Here is a 19,872-nt window from a genome sequence, read left to right on the forward strand (position 1 = left end):
CCTTCATGCCCCAATAATGGTTCTGGATGCCTAGAGATAGAATAAGATAAAGCTCACCTACCCCAGAATTCCAATGTGCTTTAAGTCGAGCCTTCAAGCTCACTTGGTTTTGTCTCTCTATTCTGGTAATGGGAGACCCTAGCATGCAGAATAAAACAATCTTTGTGTTTACACACTATTTGTGTCTGTGTTATCATTCTTCGGTGAATCATGGACCCTTGCTTTTTTTCTTCTGTGGATTTCAAGAATCAAACGTGTGTCATCAGGCTCGTGCAGAAAGTGCTTTTACTAGCTGAGCCTTTTTCTCTGCCCTGGACTGTCACTTCCGATGGACTCGCTACTGCCTCGTGAACTTACTTTCTGGTTTGTGTACCCCATTAAATTCTGCTTTTATTTTTAATAATATTTTAACCGCTCTGCTAATTCTATCTTAAATAATTGGGTGCATTAATGAGCTGCATATTAATGCTAAAAAAGAACCAAGAAACGAGTCTGGAGAGATGATTCAGTGGTTAAGGGTGCTGGTGCTCTTACACAGGACCTGAGTTCTGTTCATACGACTCTTAGCCAACTTACGACCATCAGTAACTCCAGTTCTAGGATATCAAAAATAGTCTGCATGCACCAGACATGCACGTGGTAAACAGTAGGGAAACACTCATACGAATAAAATAAAATTAAAACATCTTTTAAAAAGTAGCTAAGACTCCTGATGCGGTAACATATATCTTTAAAACCAACACTTGAGAGACCGAGAAAAGGCAGATCTCTGTGAGTTTGAGGCCATGCTGGTCTACAGAGAGAGTTCCAGGACATCCAGGACTATTTAGAGAGAACACATCTCAAAACAAAATAAACAAGCAAACAAAGCATTAAAATAGCTAAGAAAAGCAACTTTATAGTGGATTTAGTGGTTCCAAACGTCTCAGTGCACGGCTGACCGGCTCCATTTCTTTGAGCCAATGATGAAAGGCAGGACATCAGAGCCATGGGACTCAGTTTAGGCTGAAGAATGTGCACTCCTTGGAAGCTGAGAAACAGAGAGCAAAGTGCTAGATACAAAGTATACAATTCAGAGAGCAAAGTGCTAGATACAAAGTATACAATTCAGGGTCATGTCATGCTACTACTACTTCCAAATAAACCCTGCCGCTACACCTCCCGACCACTTTCCTGAGTCAGTCTGCTTATGAAGCTAACAGTGAAGAACTGAAATTATAAAATCAGAGTGATACCCCGAGAGACCCCCTCTAACCTCCAGCACTGGGCACAGCCTTGGGCGTGTGGCTCTTTAGGAGATACGCCACATCCAAACAAAGATGCAGAGGTTTCCCTTCATTCGTGTTAGGCGAGATATTTGCTTTGTTGCAAAGATTTTAATCACTCACCATATATCCCAGATTTCATAAAACAACCTTATGGTTGACTAGTGACGTGTGTGTTTGGGAAATAATAAAATCTTGCAGCATATTCTTGATCAAAACTGTTTGGTAACAACGGGATTGTAATATACTTATTTTGGTGAAGTCTATCCTAGGAGAAATTCCTAGACCCAAGCAAAATTCAAAATAGGATCTGAGGTATCTGTAAGAACATACAGTCCCAAGACAGATATTGGTGGGTCTTTTGTTTATATTTTATTGTTGTGGTCCTTTTGTTTTCTTCATCTTGAGTTTATTTAAAGCAATAAAATTCTTTTTTTAAAAAATATTTATTTATCTAATGAATATGAGCACACTGTTGCTGTCTTCAGACACACCAGAAGAGGGCATCAGATCCCATTACAGATGGCTGTGAGCCACCATGTGGGTGCTGGGAATTGAACTCAGGACCTCTGGAAGAGCAGTCAATGCTCTTAACCACTGAGCCATTTCTCCAGCCCCAATAAAGTTCTTTTATTTCCAAGTTACATGCAGCACTGAGATATAAACAACAGAGGCATAAAAGAGCTTCCTGACCTGCTCGATCTCTTCTGGATCCCAGTAACAACCTACAAGACATTTCTAAGAAATTCCACAACTCTATAGAACTTCCTATTAAAAACATAACCCTATTAAATTCCATTTAAATAGGATATTTTTACTAAAATATATATTCCCTTAAGGATCAAGCAACAGAAAAGCGGAAGTTTGAGGACATGGGTTTAAGTCTGACTGTCTCTGTTTACTGGCTGTTTTTTCCTGGACTAATCAGAGTGAGCTTCATGTTGTTCACTTGCTGTGATAGCTTTGTAGCTGCGGTAGCCAAGCCTATCTCAATGGAGGTAACTCTGGTACCCTCAAGTACAGGATGGTCCTGCTTCAGGAGTGTTTGGATCTCACCTGTCCTAGGAATCCATGGAACGTTATCTGATACCTTCCTTTTCTTTGGTAGAGATCTCAAAACAGAGTCGTCGTCGTCATCGTCATCGTCATCATCATCATCAGATTCCAGGGATAAGTAGATATACTTAACTTGCTTGAAGCATGCTCCTAAGCCGTCCTGCTCATCCACACAGGCATTTTCCTCCTCACTTTCAGTTCTCCAATATGTTAGCCGCTTGATGGGCCATTTCCTCCGTGTCTGCTGAGAAACAGGACTGTTAAACACTGTGCCCAAGCCACTGCTGGAGCTCTCGTAGCCTTGGTCTTGTCCCCCACTCCAAAATGTATGAAGGGTGGAAGGAGCTGGTGAAGGAGATGAGGACTGCAATTCAGCCATGAACACAGTGTCCTGGGTATTCTCCTTATTGCTGGAATAGTCTGGGGCATCAGTGAGGACAACATAGTCAGGTCCTCCCACCTGTTTCCTGGCCTTAAGTAGATCAAGAATTCCATCAGATTCACCTCCATTCTTAAGTTTGCCTTCAACCCCTTCCATCATTCCCTCATCTATTTTATAGTTCTCCACAATGTCAATTTCAGTTTCCCCTGGTTCACAACTTTGGTTTTGGTGAGAGCAAAACTTCACATGGGGCAAATTTGGGGGAATTTTTGACCTTACTACTAGACTATCTTTTACTTTGCCCAATCTTTTTTCAGTCTGCAGCTCATCATTTGTATCCAAGTCAAACTTGTCTCCCATCTTTTTTTCTTCTACCAACTTTGATTTATCTTCCTTCTTTGTGATTTTGGCTCGCCAAGAATTGGACAAGCTCTTCACCCTCTTGGTACTGCCATTAGCCATCAACAAAGGGACCAGGCTCTCATTCCCATCACAGACTTTGTCAAATTTTGAGTCATCATCTGAGTCATTCAAACACGTACTAGCGATGTTACACTCTACATTTTGGGAAAAGCCTACCTTCAGTTCTTGATGATTATTTAGATCCATGAAATTACAGCTATGTTGGTCATTAGGCCCCAAAGTTGGTCTCTCCTTGCTTGTTTGTTCTTCCTTCTTGAAGATGTCTTTATACTTTGGGCTTTTCTTTTCTGAACCACTTTTGGAGGGCAGTGATAATGTAGACGTGGATGCTGAAGTGGAATGAGCTTGCCTATTTAAGGAAGAGGGATTGGTATGGTGTTGCTGAAGCCCAAAGATGGTACTCGTCTTTGGGATGCTCTGTTGGGAGGTATCTTCAACCAGACAGATTTCCCTAGCCAGATCTTCAATGAGCTGTACGGTCTGCACTGTCTTTGGGATCTCATCCTCATGGTCTGGCAGAACTTCTTTCCTTGTCCAAGCTTGAAAGGCCAAATTTAGAGCTTTACCACCACGAACCAAGTAGGGTGCAGGGTATCTCCCATTCTCCCGCAAACCTTCAAAGATGTCCAGCATGTGCTTTCCCACATGCCAACAGATGGTCTCAAAGCTTGGAAACTTGAAGAGGTGTGTTGTACTCAGATGTTTCTCAGCCTCGTAGGCTTTGAGCTGCATTTCAATGTTGAGACTGTGCAAGAAGTTTCCTCCAAATGCCAGGCAGTCGACAGGGGTCAGCACAGCATAGATCCATCCTGTGGGAATGAAAAGTGTCTGTCCTTGCTTCACAGAACACTTGTAACATTTGTCTACCTGGTCACCAAAGAACATTTCTTTTTGGTTAGAAGAGTTGCTCCAACATTTAAAAAGAGTCAGGTTAGCATCTGTTGGGTGGATCAGGTAGAAGATCTTCTCACCCTTAAGTACATGGTACCAGATCGAAGTGCCACCAAATTCAATGTGAAAATCAGTATAGCTATTCTGCACACTCATAAGGCAATACTTCTGTACAGTGGGTCTCTCAAAGCCACACTCTTCTGGCCATAAGTTTTCAACCCAGGAAAGCTTACGAACTATCTTGGGCATCTCTACTGTATTAGAAAGCCTAGTATTAGAGAATTCCAGATTAATAACATTAAATACTTTTTCCCTCCTCCTGCTGTAATAATATTTCACAAAATCACCCAGCATCATCTTGCTGCTAGCCTGACAGGCCACATCAATCACGTCAATCTCTCTGTCAGAACCAACATATTGTTCCACATCTCTGACAGTGAACGATGTTGGGGGAAGGGTCATCCCCAGCCCATTCTTCTTCAAGACAAGGATAGGTATACTGAAGCTACTTTCTTCCAAAAATTCCACTGTCAACTGACTTCCTGTGGGCTTCAAGATCACTTCGTCAGAGCTGTCAAAAGTCTTACCCTGGAGCTGGTGAATAAAGATAGGGCTCCCAGTCTTCACTGGCTCCCTCTTGAGAGCTTCGTGCTCTTTAGACGATGCAGGCCATTTTTTCATAATGGAGGGTCCATATATGACCTCACAGTCTGGGCAGTGGTAGATGTCGATGTCAACAGCTTTTTCTTCTTCAATCCCAACACAACTACCATGAAACCAGTCCTGGCACAGGTCACACTCAATCATGAAGTGGTTCACATTGTAAGGCTGTCTACAAAGACAATACACAGGCACCAAGTCCATCTTCACAGGTTTTAGAGCAGACCAAGGTGGTGGTGTTAAAAGAGCAAGTAGCAGCAAACGCCCTCCCTTGTTGACGATAGATCGCTGGGACCCAGACTTCAGAATTCCTTTCACTGAGAGAAAACAGAGAAATAATTCTGTCCTGCTCTACCTTTGAGCCATTCCCAGGCCACTTTCTTTGGCCCTGAAGTCGGTGGTAACTTTCTGATGTTTCATATAAATACCTGAAACTTCCCAAGAAGTTTCTGTGACCACTCTGTTGCTGGCCTCTTGCTTCTAGAATTCTCCACTCTTGTTATTATGATGCAAACTACAGCATGAAGAATGAAGGAGGGGCTTGGGAAGAGACCCTCTCTCATCCACAACATAGGAGGTACAAGAGATCCAGAAATCTTTACATTTCTGGTCCGGTTATTAGAAAGTTACCTCGAGATCTTAGCTTCCGGTTTGAATTTTTTTTTTTCTACCGGTCTTGTGCTACGGTGGTTTGGGCGGCGAAACGCGAAGGGTAGGGTAGAGTTGAATAGAAGAACAGGGCGGAAACTGCGGCTGGGCTACCACGTGCCTGACTCCGATGCCTAGACATGAGATGGAGCTCGGTTAAGTCCTCAGGCCTCAGAGCCCGAACTCCGCCCTTGGGACTTTGAGTGGGGTGTGGACCGCACGGTGCGTGCAGGGCCAAGACGTGAGAAGCCACTCGGAAGGTTGGCAGCCTCCTTGCCTCTGCAGCTTGGCTCCTGCCCCTGCCCGTGGGGCTGGGAGGAGCTCAGGATTCTTGTCTGCCGTGTTTTAAACTTGTATGGTTCTGTTCCAACAAATAAATGTATCCATACCTTAGGTTAAAAAAGAAAGAAAGAAAGTTACCTCAAAGTCTTTAAGGACAAGGCAAACAAGACTAGGCTCTCAAGTCACAGTCTTGGGGTTGGGGTCAGTAATTAGTATCATTATCCTCAAACCTAAAATAAACCTCAATTTTGTGACTCTCAACATGACAGGGATTTCCTCATACCCCTGATCTCTTTGAAACTGCTATAAGTAAACAAAACAACAGATCCCTCAAAACCCTGAGATTAAGCAAGTTTTTTTTTTTCTCACAGCTCCAAATATCAGGTATTTCTTTAGAGCAGCCACCTCAGACTGCCGAGTACTGTACTGCCATCTGACAAGAGATTTCAGTTCTGAAACTGACAAGCATGTCCTTCTAACTTCCCAAACTTATGAGAGGCTCTTTATGCCTCCTTGACTGAAATGAATCATTTCATACCCCAAACCTCAGAGGAATGTCCTCAACTGCAAACCCTACATGGACCTCCTCAGACTCCAGGCTGCGACTCCTCAACCCTGGGGACTGAGTGATCCCTAGAGACTAACCTATTGAGCAAGGCTTCACAAGGTAGTGGTTAGAAGGGGCTGGCCACATCCCCGGACACCTCACACCTTGAATGTTGGGGTTGTCGAATAAAGCTAGAAACATGGTCCCACTTCTAGAATCACAGGTTGTGTTGCTTTGTGCCTGTAGCCAGCAGGCCTTCAAGATGTAATCAATTACCTAGAATTTTGTGGGAGGAAAGTAGGCACTGTAGACAGGCAAATCAAGGATAACACAAGCTGAAAGACCTGAATTTAATCCCCAACCTCACATAGTGGGGAGAGAGAAAAACCACCACAACTTGTCCTCTGATTTCCACTATACCGAGGGAGGACACTCACACATTAACTAATCAGTTAGTTGCAGAGAGCACAACAGAACATACTGAATTCCTAGTCTTAGATGTCTTTGCCTTAACACAAAACATAGATCCACTCTTGACATCTGTTTCACCAGCTGGTCTGACTCTCTGGCATAAGGATATTTATCTAGTTTTATAAATGTGGGCTTTCCATGTGACCCTCAACAAAGCAGAGACACACCTAAAGGAGACCGTGAAATCAATCACAACTTACCATTCATGGCTGTCTCTGGACATTACAAGCCTCCAGTAGACTCTAAGAGTTCCAAAATGTACATCAGCAGAGTTCTGTATCTAGGTGGGATGATACATTCCTTTGGACTTCTAGTCTGATTTCATCTGTAAACGTTGTTGTACATTGTCCTTTAAGTAATACATTATTTGGATCTCATCTCCACACCTACTCAAGTGTCTTTAACCCTCATTACAGTTAATCATACTGCTTTTTATATGTAACAGTTTTTTTTTAAAAGTCCTTTTTTACTGAAGTTGTAAAAATCAGAGAAGCCCTACTGAAAGGTAGAAGTTTTAAGGTTGCCCCCCTGCCCCTCTAGACAAAGGTTCAGAGTAGAAGAAAAAAACCAGTTAGGCCCTGGGATTGTATGTTCCAGGAAGCTTCTCTTAGGACCATAGAATGGATAATTACATGGGCCGGTTTGACAACTCTCTCCCAGGAACTAGCTGACCATAAAGTTAGATTAAAATCTTAGAGAACAATCTTGAGAAGCAGGAAGCTTCTCCCAGGAACTAGCGGACCATAAAGTTAAACAATCTTGAGAAACAGGAAGCTCCTGCTTGTGATTTCTTACTGGTATTCTCGACATTTTCCAATGACGCTCTCCCTACCCCCTTGGGTTGTGGTTTCTTCCTTTAAATTTCCCTTCTCTTAGCTACTGGTGGTTGAACTCCACTGCCTCTGTGTGGGATATGAGTCTCGACCCCAGTGCACTGGTTCCTATAGATAAACCTCATGTGATTACAGCAAGGATGGTCTTGTGTGAGTTCTTGGGGGGTCGCGTCATCCCGAGACTTGAGTGAGGGTCTCCCTGCTCTGGGGGTCTTTCACAACCAAGGCACAATTGCAAGTGGCCACTTTCCCCTATCACTATGCCTTGCTTGGAGCTTCCCTCTAGATGCTCTGAGCAGTTTCCAGGCATAATTTCCAGCAGGCTGGGGCAAGGATCTAAGGTATTACTAATCTAAGGTTGTGTCTTTCCAGCAGAGCACTCAGGCCTTTACTAAGGTGTCCTACCACAACCTCAGCCTGTTGAGCAGAATTAGGTGGAGAGCCAGGGAGGCCCACTGAACAAGACTGAGGAAGGAGATTGGAAGAGAATCACCAGGAATTCACCCTTTTCTTAAGAGCTGATAGGTAAGAAAATTTTTTTCAAACTGTTGACTGAAAGCAGCATTCAAGGACATCAATAATTAGCCTTGAATTCTGCCTGGTACGTGCTAGGCACTCAGATTTTGGAAAACTTTTAAATTTATATTACACTTTTATTTATTTGTTATCTCTTTATACATACATGTATGTCACAGCGAACATTGCAGGTCAGAGGACAACTTGCAAGATTTAGTTTTCTTCACCATGTAGGTGGTGGGGATCCAAGTAAGGTCATTAGGCTTGGCAGTTGGAATAGTTACACTCGGAGCCATTTCACCTTCCTGGCACTCAGACTGGGGATATGGACAGTGCGAATTGGATTCAGTGGGTTATTAACAAAACGAGGAGATGGGCTTGGAACAGGGAGGAGTTCAGGGAAGTAGTGCGAAGTAAATATGATCAAAGTACTTGTATGAAAATTTCGAAGAATTAATGAAGTCCTATGTATTTAAATCATTAGGGAGTTCCATGAAACTGGGTGAATGAGATGAGTCAAGGGAAGAAAGGAGGCATCATAGTGTGAGAAGAGGAGCAGGAAGTCACTGGGGAGCAGGGAAGCAGTCACAAGGCAGCTGAAAATGACTGAGAAAAAGGAAGGTAATGACAAGAAAAGCAGAAGACCACCAATGGTTGCAACCTTGGCTTCTGGGGTTTGGAAGACACAAACCTCAAGTACGAGTTAAGCCAGGTGACATGGGTTGGGGGAAGCAGTCATAAGCCTTCTTCTGTAGCCCATTGTTTCAGTCAAGAGGGTAGTTCGCACTTAATCCATGGTCACTTTCAGTAATGTGCACAATATGACAGTATTCCTTCCGCTAACCCATGACCACAGGAGCAGTTCCTGTGCTCCTGCATTCACTTTCTAGTCTCAGGGTTTTGAACTGTTCATTGTAGAAGTGTTTTACATCCCTAGATAGTTTTGAAAATACTACAATGTCCTTCTTGTTTCTTCCTTAACAAATTTATTATTGCTATATAGAAATGATACTGATTTTTAGATGGTTACTTTTTCATCTTGGTATCTGTAGAACTTTTTTTTTTCTTTTTAAAAAAATCAGATTCAAGAGCTTTCTCATGGAATCTTTCAATTTCTTTTAGTTCTTTTTTTTTTTGGTTCTTTTTTTTTGGAGCTGGGGACCGAACCCAGGGCCTTGCGCTTCCTAGGCAAGCGCTCTACCACTGAGCTAAATCCCCAACCCTCAATTTCTTTTTAATGAGTATGTTACACTGTCTGCAAACAGATATTAGTCTTCTGTTTTGGGTAGTATCCCTTTTATTTATTTTTTCTTGTTATTCCACTAGTGAAATTTGAGCTCTATATTGAAGAGTAAAGAGAATGGATACTCTTGCTTTGATCCTGGTTTTAGAGAGAATGTCTTCAGTTTTCCCCATTCCGTATAACATTGCATTAGTTTTGTTATATATACTCTTTTTGTATTCTGGTATCTTGCTTTTAGTCCCCTGTTCTTCAGAGATTTTATTATAAAGAGATGCTGACTCAAAATTTAAAATATTTAAAATTTAAGATATTTTAGTTTCTCTCTCTCTCTCTCTCTCTCTCTCTCTCTCTGTGTGTGCGTGTGTGTGCATGTGTGTATGCGTGTGCTACCCAGAGAGGTCAGAAGTGGGACATCAAATCCACTGAAGCTGGATTTACAGGCATTTATGAGCTGCTTGACATGGGTTCTGGAATCAGAACTCTAGTCCTCTGACATTGCAATAAGTATTCTTACCACTGAGCCATCATTTTTCTAGCCTCAGGGACAATGATCTTTGTCAAAATAATTTTACTTCTATTGAGATGATCATGAAATTCCTGTGTTAATGAGGAGGCTGAAGACTGAGTGACAGACTTGGGCTTCATAATTCAGTTTTGACAGAAGTTAACTGTCGTGGAAATATATAACTGGACAGTATAGGCCACCTGATATTCCCTGGATCAGGGCTATATATTTCTACATCTATTCCTAGCTGATATGGTCCTTTTCCTCACTAAAAAGCAGCACTGGCTACTATTGCCCTCCATTGCTCATGTCTCCAGCTCACTGACCTTGCCAATATGTCCATCCTTTCCCAGTTGCTGTGAAAAGGTACCATCACCACCGCAGCTCTTAACAAGAAAGCATTAATTCTGGGTTTGCTTACAGTTTTAGAAGGTAAGTCCATTATCATTACGGCATGAGGCAGACAGGTCTAGTACTGGACTATAGCTGAGAGCTTTACTTCTTGATTTCAGGTAACAGGCACAGAAAAAGACACTGGGCCTGATATAAGCTTTTGAAACGTCAAAGTCTAACTCCAACGACATACTTCCTACGAGGCCACACCTTCTAATCCTTTTCAAGCAGTTTGGATAACCAGTTGGTGTGTCCCTGGAGACAACTATTTCTCTCACTCTTTAATTCTCTGTCTACTTTTTGAGGCCTCATGAGCTTTCTCCCTTCCATGTTAGCTTGTCTAATGGTATTATCATATCTTACACCTTATTTAAACAGTTAAATTGATGAGAATTTGTGGATGTAACTTTTCTGGTATTTCTGGGAAACACAAGTCACAAAAAGAATCTCCTGTTCCTCTTGTTCTTCAAAAGAATGACCCCTAGGCTTTAGGGGCAGGTGTTGTAGATGTATTAGTGTATGCCTGTATCTTAATATGTTTTCCTCTGGAACTTTCAAAAGGTCCGATCTCACATTAAAGTCTGTGTGTGCACATGCATATGGATCTGCACACGAGTCTTGGTACATGAGCATGTGTGTAAAAGCCAGAAGACAACTTCAGGTGTCATCCTAAAATGCACTGTCCACATCTCCTTTGAAACAGTCCCTCTCACTAACTTGCCATTCTCTGATTTAGCTAGGCTGGCTTGCCAATGGACTCCAGAGTCTCACCTATCTTGACAGTTGGCATTACACATGGTCATGAGCAAGGGGGTAGATATGCATAGTTGGTGTAATAAAAGTTATATTTCAATATGCTGAGCGTCTTGACACAAAGATCACACTCTAAATTCCTATACACAGTCCAAAGCCCACCTCTCCAAAACTGTTCTGCTGTGCCATGTATCTTAGCTTGTTAAGTTCAGTTTCTAACAGAAGTCTCTGATTCAAAGGTCAGGATCCTGGGGGAGACTCTTCAGCTGCAGGGCAAATCAAGGCGGTGTCTCTCCATATGTACAAAGCAGAGCATTGCTCTTGGTCTCTACTTACATACAGTCCAGCAGGTATGGTGAGGATCTGGGTCTGTGTCTGTTTATCTCGAGTGAGTCATGTAACCACGTGTCATTGTTTCCTGTCCCCACCAGTGGGGACCCAGTTATTCAGGGTCCCGAAGGAGCGCTACCCTTGGGCCTAAATGGGGGGCGAGAGAAGAAGGAGACCAAGCAAGGTTCTGTTGACAAGGTCTCGTTTATTGAGAAATGTACAGCATTTAAAGCTCTGAGGCAGGAATAGAAGCGGGAACTGAAGCTTAGGGTGAAGGGAGTTTGGGAAGTGCCCAAGGATATAAGGTGAATCACTACACTGCAAGATATCCTCCTATAACAAAGAGGCAACAGTCTTTGCTCCCAGGGTCTTCCTGGGAGAGGCTTTAGTTCAACAATCTCATGTCTGTATGGCAATCATTTCAAGGTTGAACCTCTGTGGCCATGCAGCCCAGAGTCACGTAGCCACCTTGAGCTATGCAGTCACAAAGCGGCCAGGCCCAAATCCAATACGGCTCCCTCCAGTTTCCATGTCAAAAGGGCATGTTTTACTATGTTCATTCACAAGTGCAAGGATGACCTTGCCTAGCTTGTTTTGGTTTTGGTTTCCGATTGGGATTGAACCAGAAACTCACTAAATAGCACTGGTGAGCCTGGACCTCAAACAGATTTGACAACCTGTTGTGGTTTGCCCTGGAGTTATCTGTATTCTAATGCTAATTCCACTGCCCCAAGGGCAGCTGCCTAGTCACCAAAACCTCCCCATTGAATTTGTAAAATACAGGTGAGGGGCAGGTACAAGATAGAAGGAGGCCTGTCTTTGTAGGAGAAGGAAGGATGGGTGGGAGAGAAGCTTGAAGGAGGATATTGGAACGAAAAGGAAGGGAGAGGAGAGGTAGAGAGAAGCTGTGGCAGGACAATGGAGGCTGACATAAAGATTCCGCTCTGTGTACAAGAGATTACAGGTTGTTATTAATGTTCTTAAGGGATGGATGGTACCGGGCTTTGTATGTTTAACTGGGCAATTATATCTTACCAATTGGGTCAAAGATTATTATGTTGTGTGTTCTTTTATGTGATGGTTTGAGTGTAGGAAAGTGTGTGGTGGCAGGAGACACTGGGCCACTGCGGAGTTGGGATGTGTTTCTGCCAAGATATCTAGCAGATATCTTGCAGCACCGCAGTGCTGGACCTAGCGGGGTAAAAGACAACAATACTTTTTTATTTTATATATTTTTACAACAACAACAACAACAACAACCTCTGCCTCCTAAGTACTAGGATTAATGATGTTCCCCAGTCCCCTCACATTAAGGTCTTTTCTACATTATGAGTTGCTTTTTTTGTGCATATCCTGCTTTTTTTTATTTTTTATAGTTTTATGAGGCCAAAGAGTTTTCCCATAAATTCTTTAGGGTCTTAAGTATGTGAGCAAATCATTTGAAATAAGGATATAATTTCTTGTATTATCATCTGTGATCAGAAATTTTTAAGTGTGAAACTGACACAACCTAGGTTCATGGAAGAGTCTTTATTAAGGAATTGTCTAGTTCAGGCATGTGCAGGGAGGGTGTTTTTATTGTTAATTGATACAGGAACACTCAGTAAACACCATTTCCTAGGGGCAGGATCTTGAATTATTTAAGAGAGGAGAAGTCAAGCAAACAAGGAGACAAGCATGCATGCATTCATTTCTCTCTGCTTATGACTGTGGATGTGTGGATGCAGTTTGAAGTTCCTGCCGCCTTGACTTCTTTGCTATCATAGCTGTAATAAACTAAAAGAATTTTCCCCCAAAAGTTGCTTGCTGTATTTTATCACAGCAATAAAAGTGAAACCAGAACCACATCCTTTTTCTTCTGCTTATGTTATCTTACGCATTATATTGATTGAAATTGTAGATAATGGATGTTCCTGTCTCACTACCTACTACAGAGGAAATAATTTTAGTTTTTTTTTTTTTAATTTTATCTGAATGGTGTAGTTCTCAGAACTTTTTTCCCTCCATCTTTATTAAATTGGGTATTTCTTCTTTACATTTCAATTGTTATTCCCTTTCCCAGTTTCCAGGCCAACCTCCCCCTCCCCTTCTTTATGGGTGTTCCCCTCCCCATTCTTCCCCCATTACCACCCTCTGCCCAACAATCAAGTTCACTGGGGGTCCAGCCTTGGCAGGACCAAGGGCTTCCCCTTCCACTGGTGCTCTTACTAGGCTATTCATTGCTACCTATGAGGTCGGAGCCCAGGGTCAGTCCATGTATAGTCTTTGGGTAGTGGCTTAGTCCCTGGAAGCTCTGGTTGCTTGGCATTGTTGTTCATATGAGGTCTCAAGCCCCTTCAGCTCTTTCAGTCCTTTCTCTGATTCCTTCAACGGGGGTCCCGTTCTCAGTTCAGTGGTTTGCTGCTGGCATTCGCCTCTGTATTTGTCATATTCTGGCTGTGTCTCTCAGGAGAGATCTACATCCAGTTCCTGTCAGCCTGCACTTCTTTGCTTCATCCATCTTATCTAGTTTGGTGGCTGTATATTCACATGTGGGGCAGACTCTGAATGTGCATTCCTTCAGCCTCTGTTCTAAACTTTGCCTCCCTACTCCCTCCCAAGGGTTTTCTTGTTCCCCTTTTAAAGAAGGAGTGAAGCATTCACATTTTGGTCATCTGTCTTGAGTTTCATGTGTTCTAGGCATCTAGGGTAATTCAAGCATTTGGGCTAATATCCACTTATCAATGAGTGCATACCATGTGTGTTTTTCTGTGATTGGTTTACCTCACTCAGGATGATATTTTCCAGTTCCATCCATTTACCTATGAATTTCATAAAGTAATATTTTTTAGTTTTGCCTAGCTAGGTACCTTAAATTTTTTTATCTTATGTGTATGAACTCATGCATACACTGCATGTATGTATGTATGTATGTATGTATGTATGTATGCCAAATGTGAAGTTCAGAAGATGGATCAGATCACAAACAACAGCAGTTGGGGATGGCCGTGAGCCAGCAGGGTTTTTACCATGATATGTTGGAGTTTGTCAGAGCTCTTCTACAGTCATTGAAGACTAGTGTCATGTGTTTTTATGGTCCTTGAGTATATTGAATATATTAAGTATATTTGAATGTTTTCATATGCTGACCTATCCTTCTCTCCCTTGAATGAAGCCAACTCGTTTGTAATATACGGTCATAAATTGAAAGCTGTTGTTGGATTCCTCTAGTTGCATTTTCTGTCGTCTCTTCCTCTAGCTCCCATCACATCTGTTTCTTCCATGAACTTAACTTTAGATAACTTGACCTTAGTTTGTTCTTATTTCTCTAACACTTTAAGGTGCAGCATTAGGGTACTTATTTGAAATCTCTACTTTTTTAAACTATTGTTGGAGATGGAATCCAGAGCTCTCCTAGGCTAGGTAACCATTCCACTACTGAGCTTCATGACCCCTTCATGCTTCAAAACCAGTACCACCTGGGTGACTCTTACACATTACCAAGTATGGCTGCAACATGGGGTACAACCTTGGCTGTCTCTGGAACACAGCTTCTTTGTGCTCAGAAAAACTTCCCAGATTTCACCTTAGTGATGCTGCTCTCTTTTTAATCACTGCTGATTTCTAAGCTCCCGCTAGTCAGCATCGATTGTCCCAGTGATCCCTTTATTCTGTACTCTAAAGCCAGAGCCACATGACCAAAGCTGAAGAATTCTGCTGCTTGCTGGGGCTGGAACATGGCCCCCTGGTTCTATTACCTCCTTTACTGCCTAAGCTTAGCTGTCCTGGAACTTGCTCTGTAAAATGACTTTGACCTCAGAGAACTACATGCCTCTGTCTCCTGAGTTCTGGGATTAAAGGTATGTACCGCCATGCCTGGACCTAAGCTTTTCTCTACTTGGCACTTGCTGTGAACCAGGCTGGCCTTGACTCAGAGATCTGTTGCTTCTCTCCTGGATTAACGGCATGTATTACATAACACGCCTGGACCTAAGCTTTTCATGGCCACCATTCCTCAAGATCTGGATCAAAAGCCTGTGTCTTCGAGTCTCAAGATTTGAATCACAGGTGTGCCCTCCATTTCTGAACTGTAGTTCATTTCAGATTAAAAGTCCAAGTAAAGATAATAACCAGTTAATAATAACACCTAACAATATATAACTATCCCTTATTCAACTGCAAACAAGCATAAAACATAAGCTTAGCTGGGTGGGATCTTGCCCCAGGTCCTTCATTCCATTTACTATCCTTGAACACAGGATTTAGCTGTTTCACTTCCTTGTGCTCTTTCACCTTTGAACCATATAATTGTAATTTTCCTTTCTCTCTCTGCTGTGCTTGGTCAAAACCCTTTTCATAAGAGTGAGCCTTGGGGGGGGGAGTCTATGCTAGGCTTTTGTTGAGACCCCCTTCCTCATTACAGCCAATGTGAATCTCTTCACCTTAGCCTCAGGCAGACTGCCCAGGACAGGGCAAAAAGCAGCCACATTGTGCACCAAAACATCAAAAGATAGCTCTCCAGGCAACACTAGAATTCCTCTCCTCTGGAACCACTTGAACCAAGGTCCCAGTGTTCGAACCATCCTCAGCACCAATGTCTTCCATATTCCTGCTAGGATGGTCCATTAAGCCCCATTTAAAGCATTCCAATGCTTTCTAAATCCAAGGTCCCTCAATCCACAATCCTCCAAATAAAAACATAGCAATAGCCCTGTCCTTGGTACCAGCTTTTGTTGAGTTTGGGTTTCATTGCTGTTTAGATACACCATTACCAAGGCAACTCTTATAAAGGACAGCATTTATTTAGAGCTGTCTTACAGTTTCAGGGGTTCAGTCTATTACCACCATGGTGGGAAGGATGGCAGCATGCAGGCAGAGATGGTACTGGAAGAGAGTTCTACATCCTCATCTAAAGGCAGCCAGGAACAGACTACTAACTTCTTCAGGCAACCAGGGGGACAGTCTCTTCCACACATGGGCAGGGCCCAAGTGTAGAATCTCAAAGCCCATCTCCACAGTGATGTACGTCCTCTAAAAAGACCATGTCTACTCCAATAAGGCCACAGTTCCTAAAAGTGCCACTTCCTAGGAGCCAAGCATATGCAAACCACCACACAAACAAAAACCAAAACAGAATTCAAGGCTAGCCTGGGCTATTTGACACCATCTTTCAAATATACTTTTTCTCTTATGTTTGGTGTGCTTGTAATACTTCTCTTCAAAATTTGTCTATGCATATAGCCTGAGACGTATGTTTAGGAGTGTTATCAGAATATAAGCCTAACACCGGAACTATCACTGTTACAGTGAAAATTTATGTCAAATTTTTTTTTATAATTTTGCTACGTTTAATGGCAGCTTAATAGAGTACATTGAAACAATATTGAATACAAATAATAGGGCTTGAGCGGTTTTAGTTCCATGAACAATGTAAGTTCACAAATGATTCTTTCACTTTTGTGAAAGAAGTGTGATTATCAACCAAGATTGAAACCATTTATCTGCCTAAAATAAGATGTATATTCAAAAGTAACTGAGCATGGGGGCCAATTCCTGCAATTCTAGCCACTCAGGAAGCCAGGGATCAGCTGGACCATACAGTAAGCTGCAGTTGAACACAGGCTTTTTAGATCTCTACTTTGTAAAGGAGGGATGGGGAGTGCAGGAACAATTCAAACAAGGCAAAGAGAGACAGGATAGACGCTGAGGTGTGTGTCTATGTTCCCTGTGGAAAGCCAGTGTGTAAGGACACATTCTTTGATCTCCTGATATGTCAGCGTATGTCCATGGAACTGGCATGAATTGCAACCTCAGGAGCAAACTGCAAGTTTTGTGTTTTATGCAAGTTTTAAAATGTGCTATCAGTTGGGATTTAATACCATTTTTCACTTGTGATTGACATAATGTGTGATCATAATATCCTATGATCATAATATGAAAAATCACGCATACTGGAAAGCTGCTTTATGTTGGCGTGCACTTACTGAAATGTGTCACATCTGCTAAGCAGTTAAATACGGGAAGACATGAGAAATACTGCTTGGGACAAATAAACCAGAAAGCATGATTCATTCAGGAAATGCCCTATAATTCATTCTAGCGCTGACAAATTAAAATCCTCTTAAACTTCGATATCTTAGACATTTTCAAGTAATTAATAATTTCAAAATATAAGTTATCATATTCTAGTCTTCAAGGTTTTTTTCTCATATGCATGTATGTGTGCTTACATGAGCTTGTGTGAGAGCTGTGCATACAGGAGCCCACACAGCCCAGAAGAAAGCAGTGCATCCCCTGGTACTAGAGCTGCAGAAGGTGTCCAGTATCTGTGTGGAAATTGAGAAGTGCGCCGGCGTCCTCGCAAGAGCGGTAAGTCCTCCTAACGCCTGAATGCACCTCCCCCCCACACACTGTTTTGTTTTGGGGGGGCATTGTTTTTATGTCTTTGATCTCTATAAAGCATTTTGAATCTTGTATGCTGTTACGTAAGATTACGAGCAAAGACAACACAAAAAGGTTTTGTACACAGTTTTCAAAAACCACAATCTAATTTTAACGCGGGTCAGCCACAGTAAAAAGGAAGCCATTCAGGTGCACATGGAGGAAAACAGTGGCAATTTGTCAGGGCTCAGGTTGCAAAGAGCATTTCTTTTTTATTCTTGCCGTGGAATTCTTTTAGGGCTGGGTTTGAGAAGGGAGCCAGACAAACTCACTTCAAAGACTGAAGCTTCAAAACAAAAGCTTTATTTTCTGAGCACTCAGGGAGGGGGGCAAGTCAGCTCAGGAACTGAACCTCATCCCCTAGAGGGAGCTGCTTTGCAATTTTAAAGGGTGAACCTGCAAAACAAGGTGAGGCTTGTTTAGGGATCATCCAACCTATTTTGAATCATGATTAATTTGTTAGAGAACCGGCCTCTTCCAGGACACCTGGCTTCAAGGCCCTCAACTCATTTCTTTAGTCCAAGGCCCTTAATTTATCCTCCTAGAGGTTTGGTGCAGAGCTCAAGGTGACTAAGGAACGAAGGAGAGTTCACCTGCATACAGTGAGAGCTTGGCAGGAGTTGGTTGCACATTTTTACAACTCAGGAGCCATGGTTAAGATTACAAAAAGTTTTACATTCTTTTACTGATTCAACAGACACTTAGGAGATGATTTCGAGGTCAGTGTAGGAGCAGGTCCCCTAACAGCAAGGAATGTTAACCTGGTTTAACCCTGTTAACGAAATGGGGGAGCAAAATGGGAGAGTTGTTTTTGAATCAGGATGTGTTCTGGTGGTTCTCTTCTTACATTAGTAAGAAGCAATTATAGGACTTAATATTAGTGTTGGAAACAAGAAAACAATACAAAACAAAACAAAAACCCAAAACCAACCAACCAAACAAAAAACAAAAGTTCTCGCTTCAGCAGCACATATACAAAAATTGAAACGATACAGAGGCCCCTGCACAAGGATGACACACAAATTCGTGAAGCGTTCCATATTTAAAAAAAAACCAAACCCAAACTTGTTCTAAGTACTGCCATTTTGTTTTTGTACTCCATTTAATTATAGGGAGAAACTAATACAAGGTCCCAGGCCTGAGGGAGCTGGGGACTTCCCAAGAGCTGAATAGCCTCTGCTGTAAGGAAATAGTTGTCTGAGTCCAGTCCAGCCATTGAAGTGGAAACTTCTGGGTTGGTTTTGTTTTTTTGTTTTTTTTTTGTTTTTATTTTGCAAAGGGCGTTCTGCTAAGGCAGACAGGTGAAGGAATGTTTTGCTAAACCAAACATGTGAAAGGATGCATGATATTAAGAAGGACCCAACAGACGGTGGTTGTGAAGCTGGATGGTATTGGTACGCCTTACCATTGATTATTGGTGATCGCTTGTTAGGACGCCTAACACACCTAGAGAAACACACCAGAAAAACTTCTGGTTACCACCAGAAGCTGGTGGCCTCATGCTACTTCCACAAACTTGGGCCGATTGGCAGAGTGATGTCAGCTGATACAGACTCCTGTGGAGGCAAAACACTTGATGAGGCAAGACTCATGGAGGGCATGCGATATTTGGAGGGAATATAAATAGTGAAACTGTGAGAGGGGCTTACTTGCATAACTAGCTTTGCAATGCTTCTTGGTCTTACGTCTTTGCTAATCTATGCTTTGTGGGGAAAGGCATGGCAAAGAACTGGTATCCCTGGTGGTCCTGGTTTCTCCTGCTGATTTGTGCCAATTCAGCTGAGGCCTGGATGTCTCTGCTAGGTCCTGCCACTGCTGCTGATTCACCTTTGCTATCCCTAATACTACTGAACCAACGGCTGGTATATTTGTGAAATGTTTGTGAGTGGATTGAACTGCAGCTGATGATCTGTGAACTGACCTTCTGATTTCCTGACAATGCAGATGGGATTTGCTCCAAAGAACAATCTCTTTTCTTTTCTAAACATTTTTTTATTAGATTTTTTAAATTTACGTTTCAAATGTTATCCCCTTTCCTGGTTTCCCACCCATAGACCATGTAGTTTTTTTCTTTGAGTTTGTTTACGTAGTTGATTACATTTAAGGATTTCTGTATATTGAACCATCCCTGCATTCCTGGGATGAAGCCTACTTGATCATAATGGATGATCGTTTTGATGTGTTCTTGGATTTGTTTTTCAATAATTTTATTGAGTATTTTTACATTGATATTCGAAAGGGAAATTGGTCTGAA

At 42.2% G+C, this 19,872-nt stretch overlaps 1 protein-coding gene and 1 pseudogene across 1 annotated transcript; one reads left to right on the plus strand and one right to left on the minus strand.

Moving 5' to 3' along the window:
* Positions 1 to 1,622: 1,622 nt before the first annotated feature.
* LOC116906676 (histone lysine demethylase PHF8-like) lies at positions 1,623 to 5,102 on the minus strand. Its single transcript, XM_032909466.1, has one exon. The coding sequence runs from the start codon at positions 4,879 to 4,881 to the stop codon at positions 2,164 to 2,166; it is 2,718 nt and encodes a 905-aa protein (XP_032765357.1). The 5' UTR covers positions 4,882 to 5,102; the 3' UTR covers positions 1,623 to 2,163.
* A 13,467-nt stretch (positions 5,103 to 18,569) lies between these two features.
* On the plus strand, positions 18,570 to 18,664 carry LOC116890377 (annotated as a pseudogene).
* Positions 18,665 to 19,872: the final 1,208 nt, after the last annotated feature.

Source organism: Rattus rattus, chromosome 1, assembly GCF_011064425.1.
Source record: "Rattus rattus isolate New Zealand chromosome 1, Rrattus_CSIRO_v1, whole genome shotgun sequence".
Lineage (NCBI taxonomy): Eukaryota > Metazoa > Chordata > Mammalia > Rodentia > Muridae > Rattus > Rattus rattus.

What these genes read in the sequence shown, in the direction of transcription:
- LOC116906676 (XM_032909466.1), bottom strand. Translation starts at nt 4,881, where the DNA reads ATGGACTTGGTGCCTGTGTATTGTCTTTGTAGACAGCCTTACAATGTG.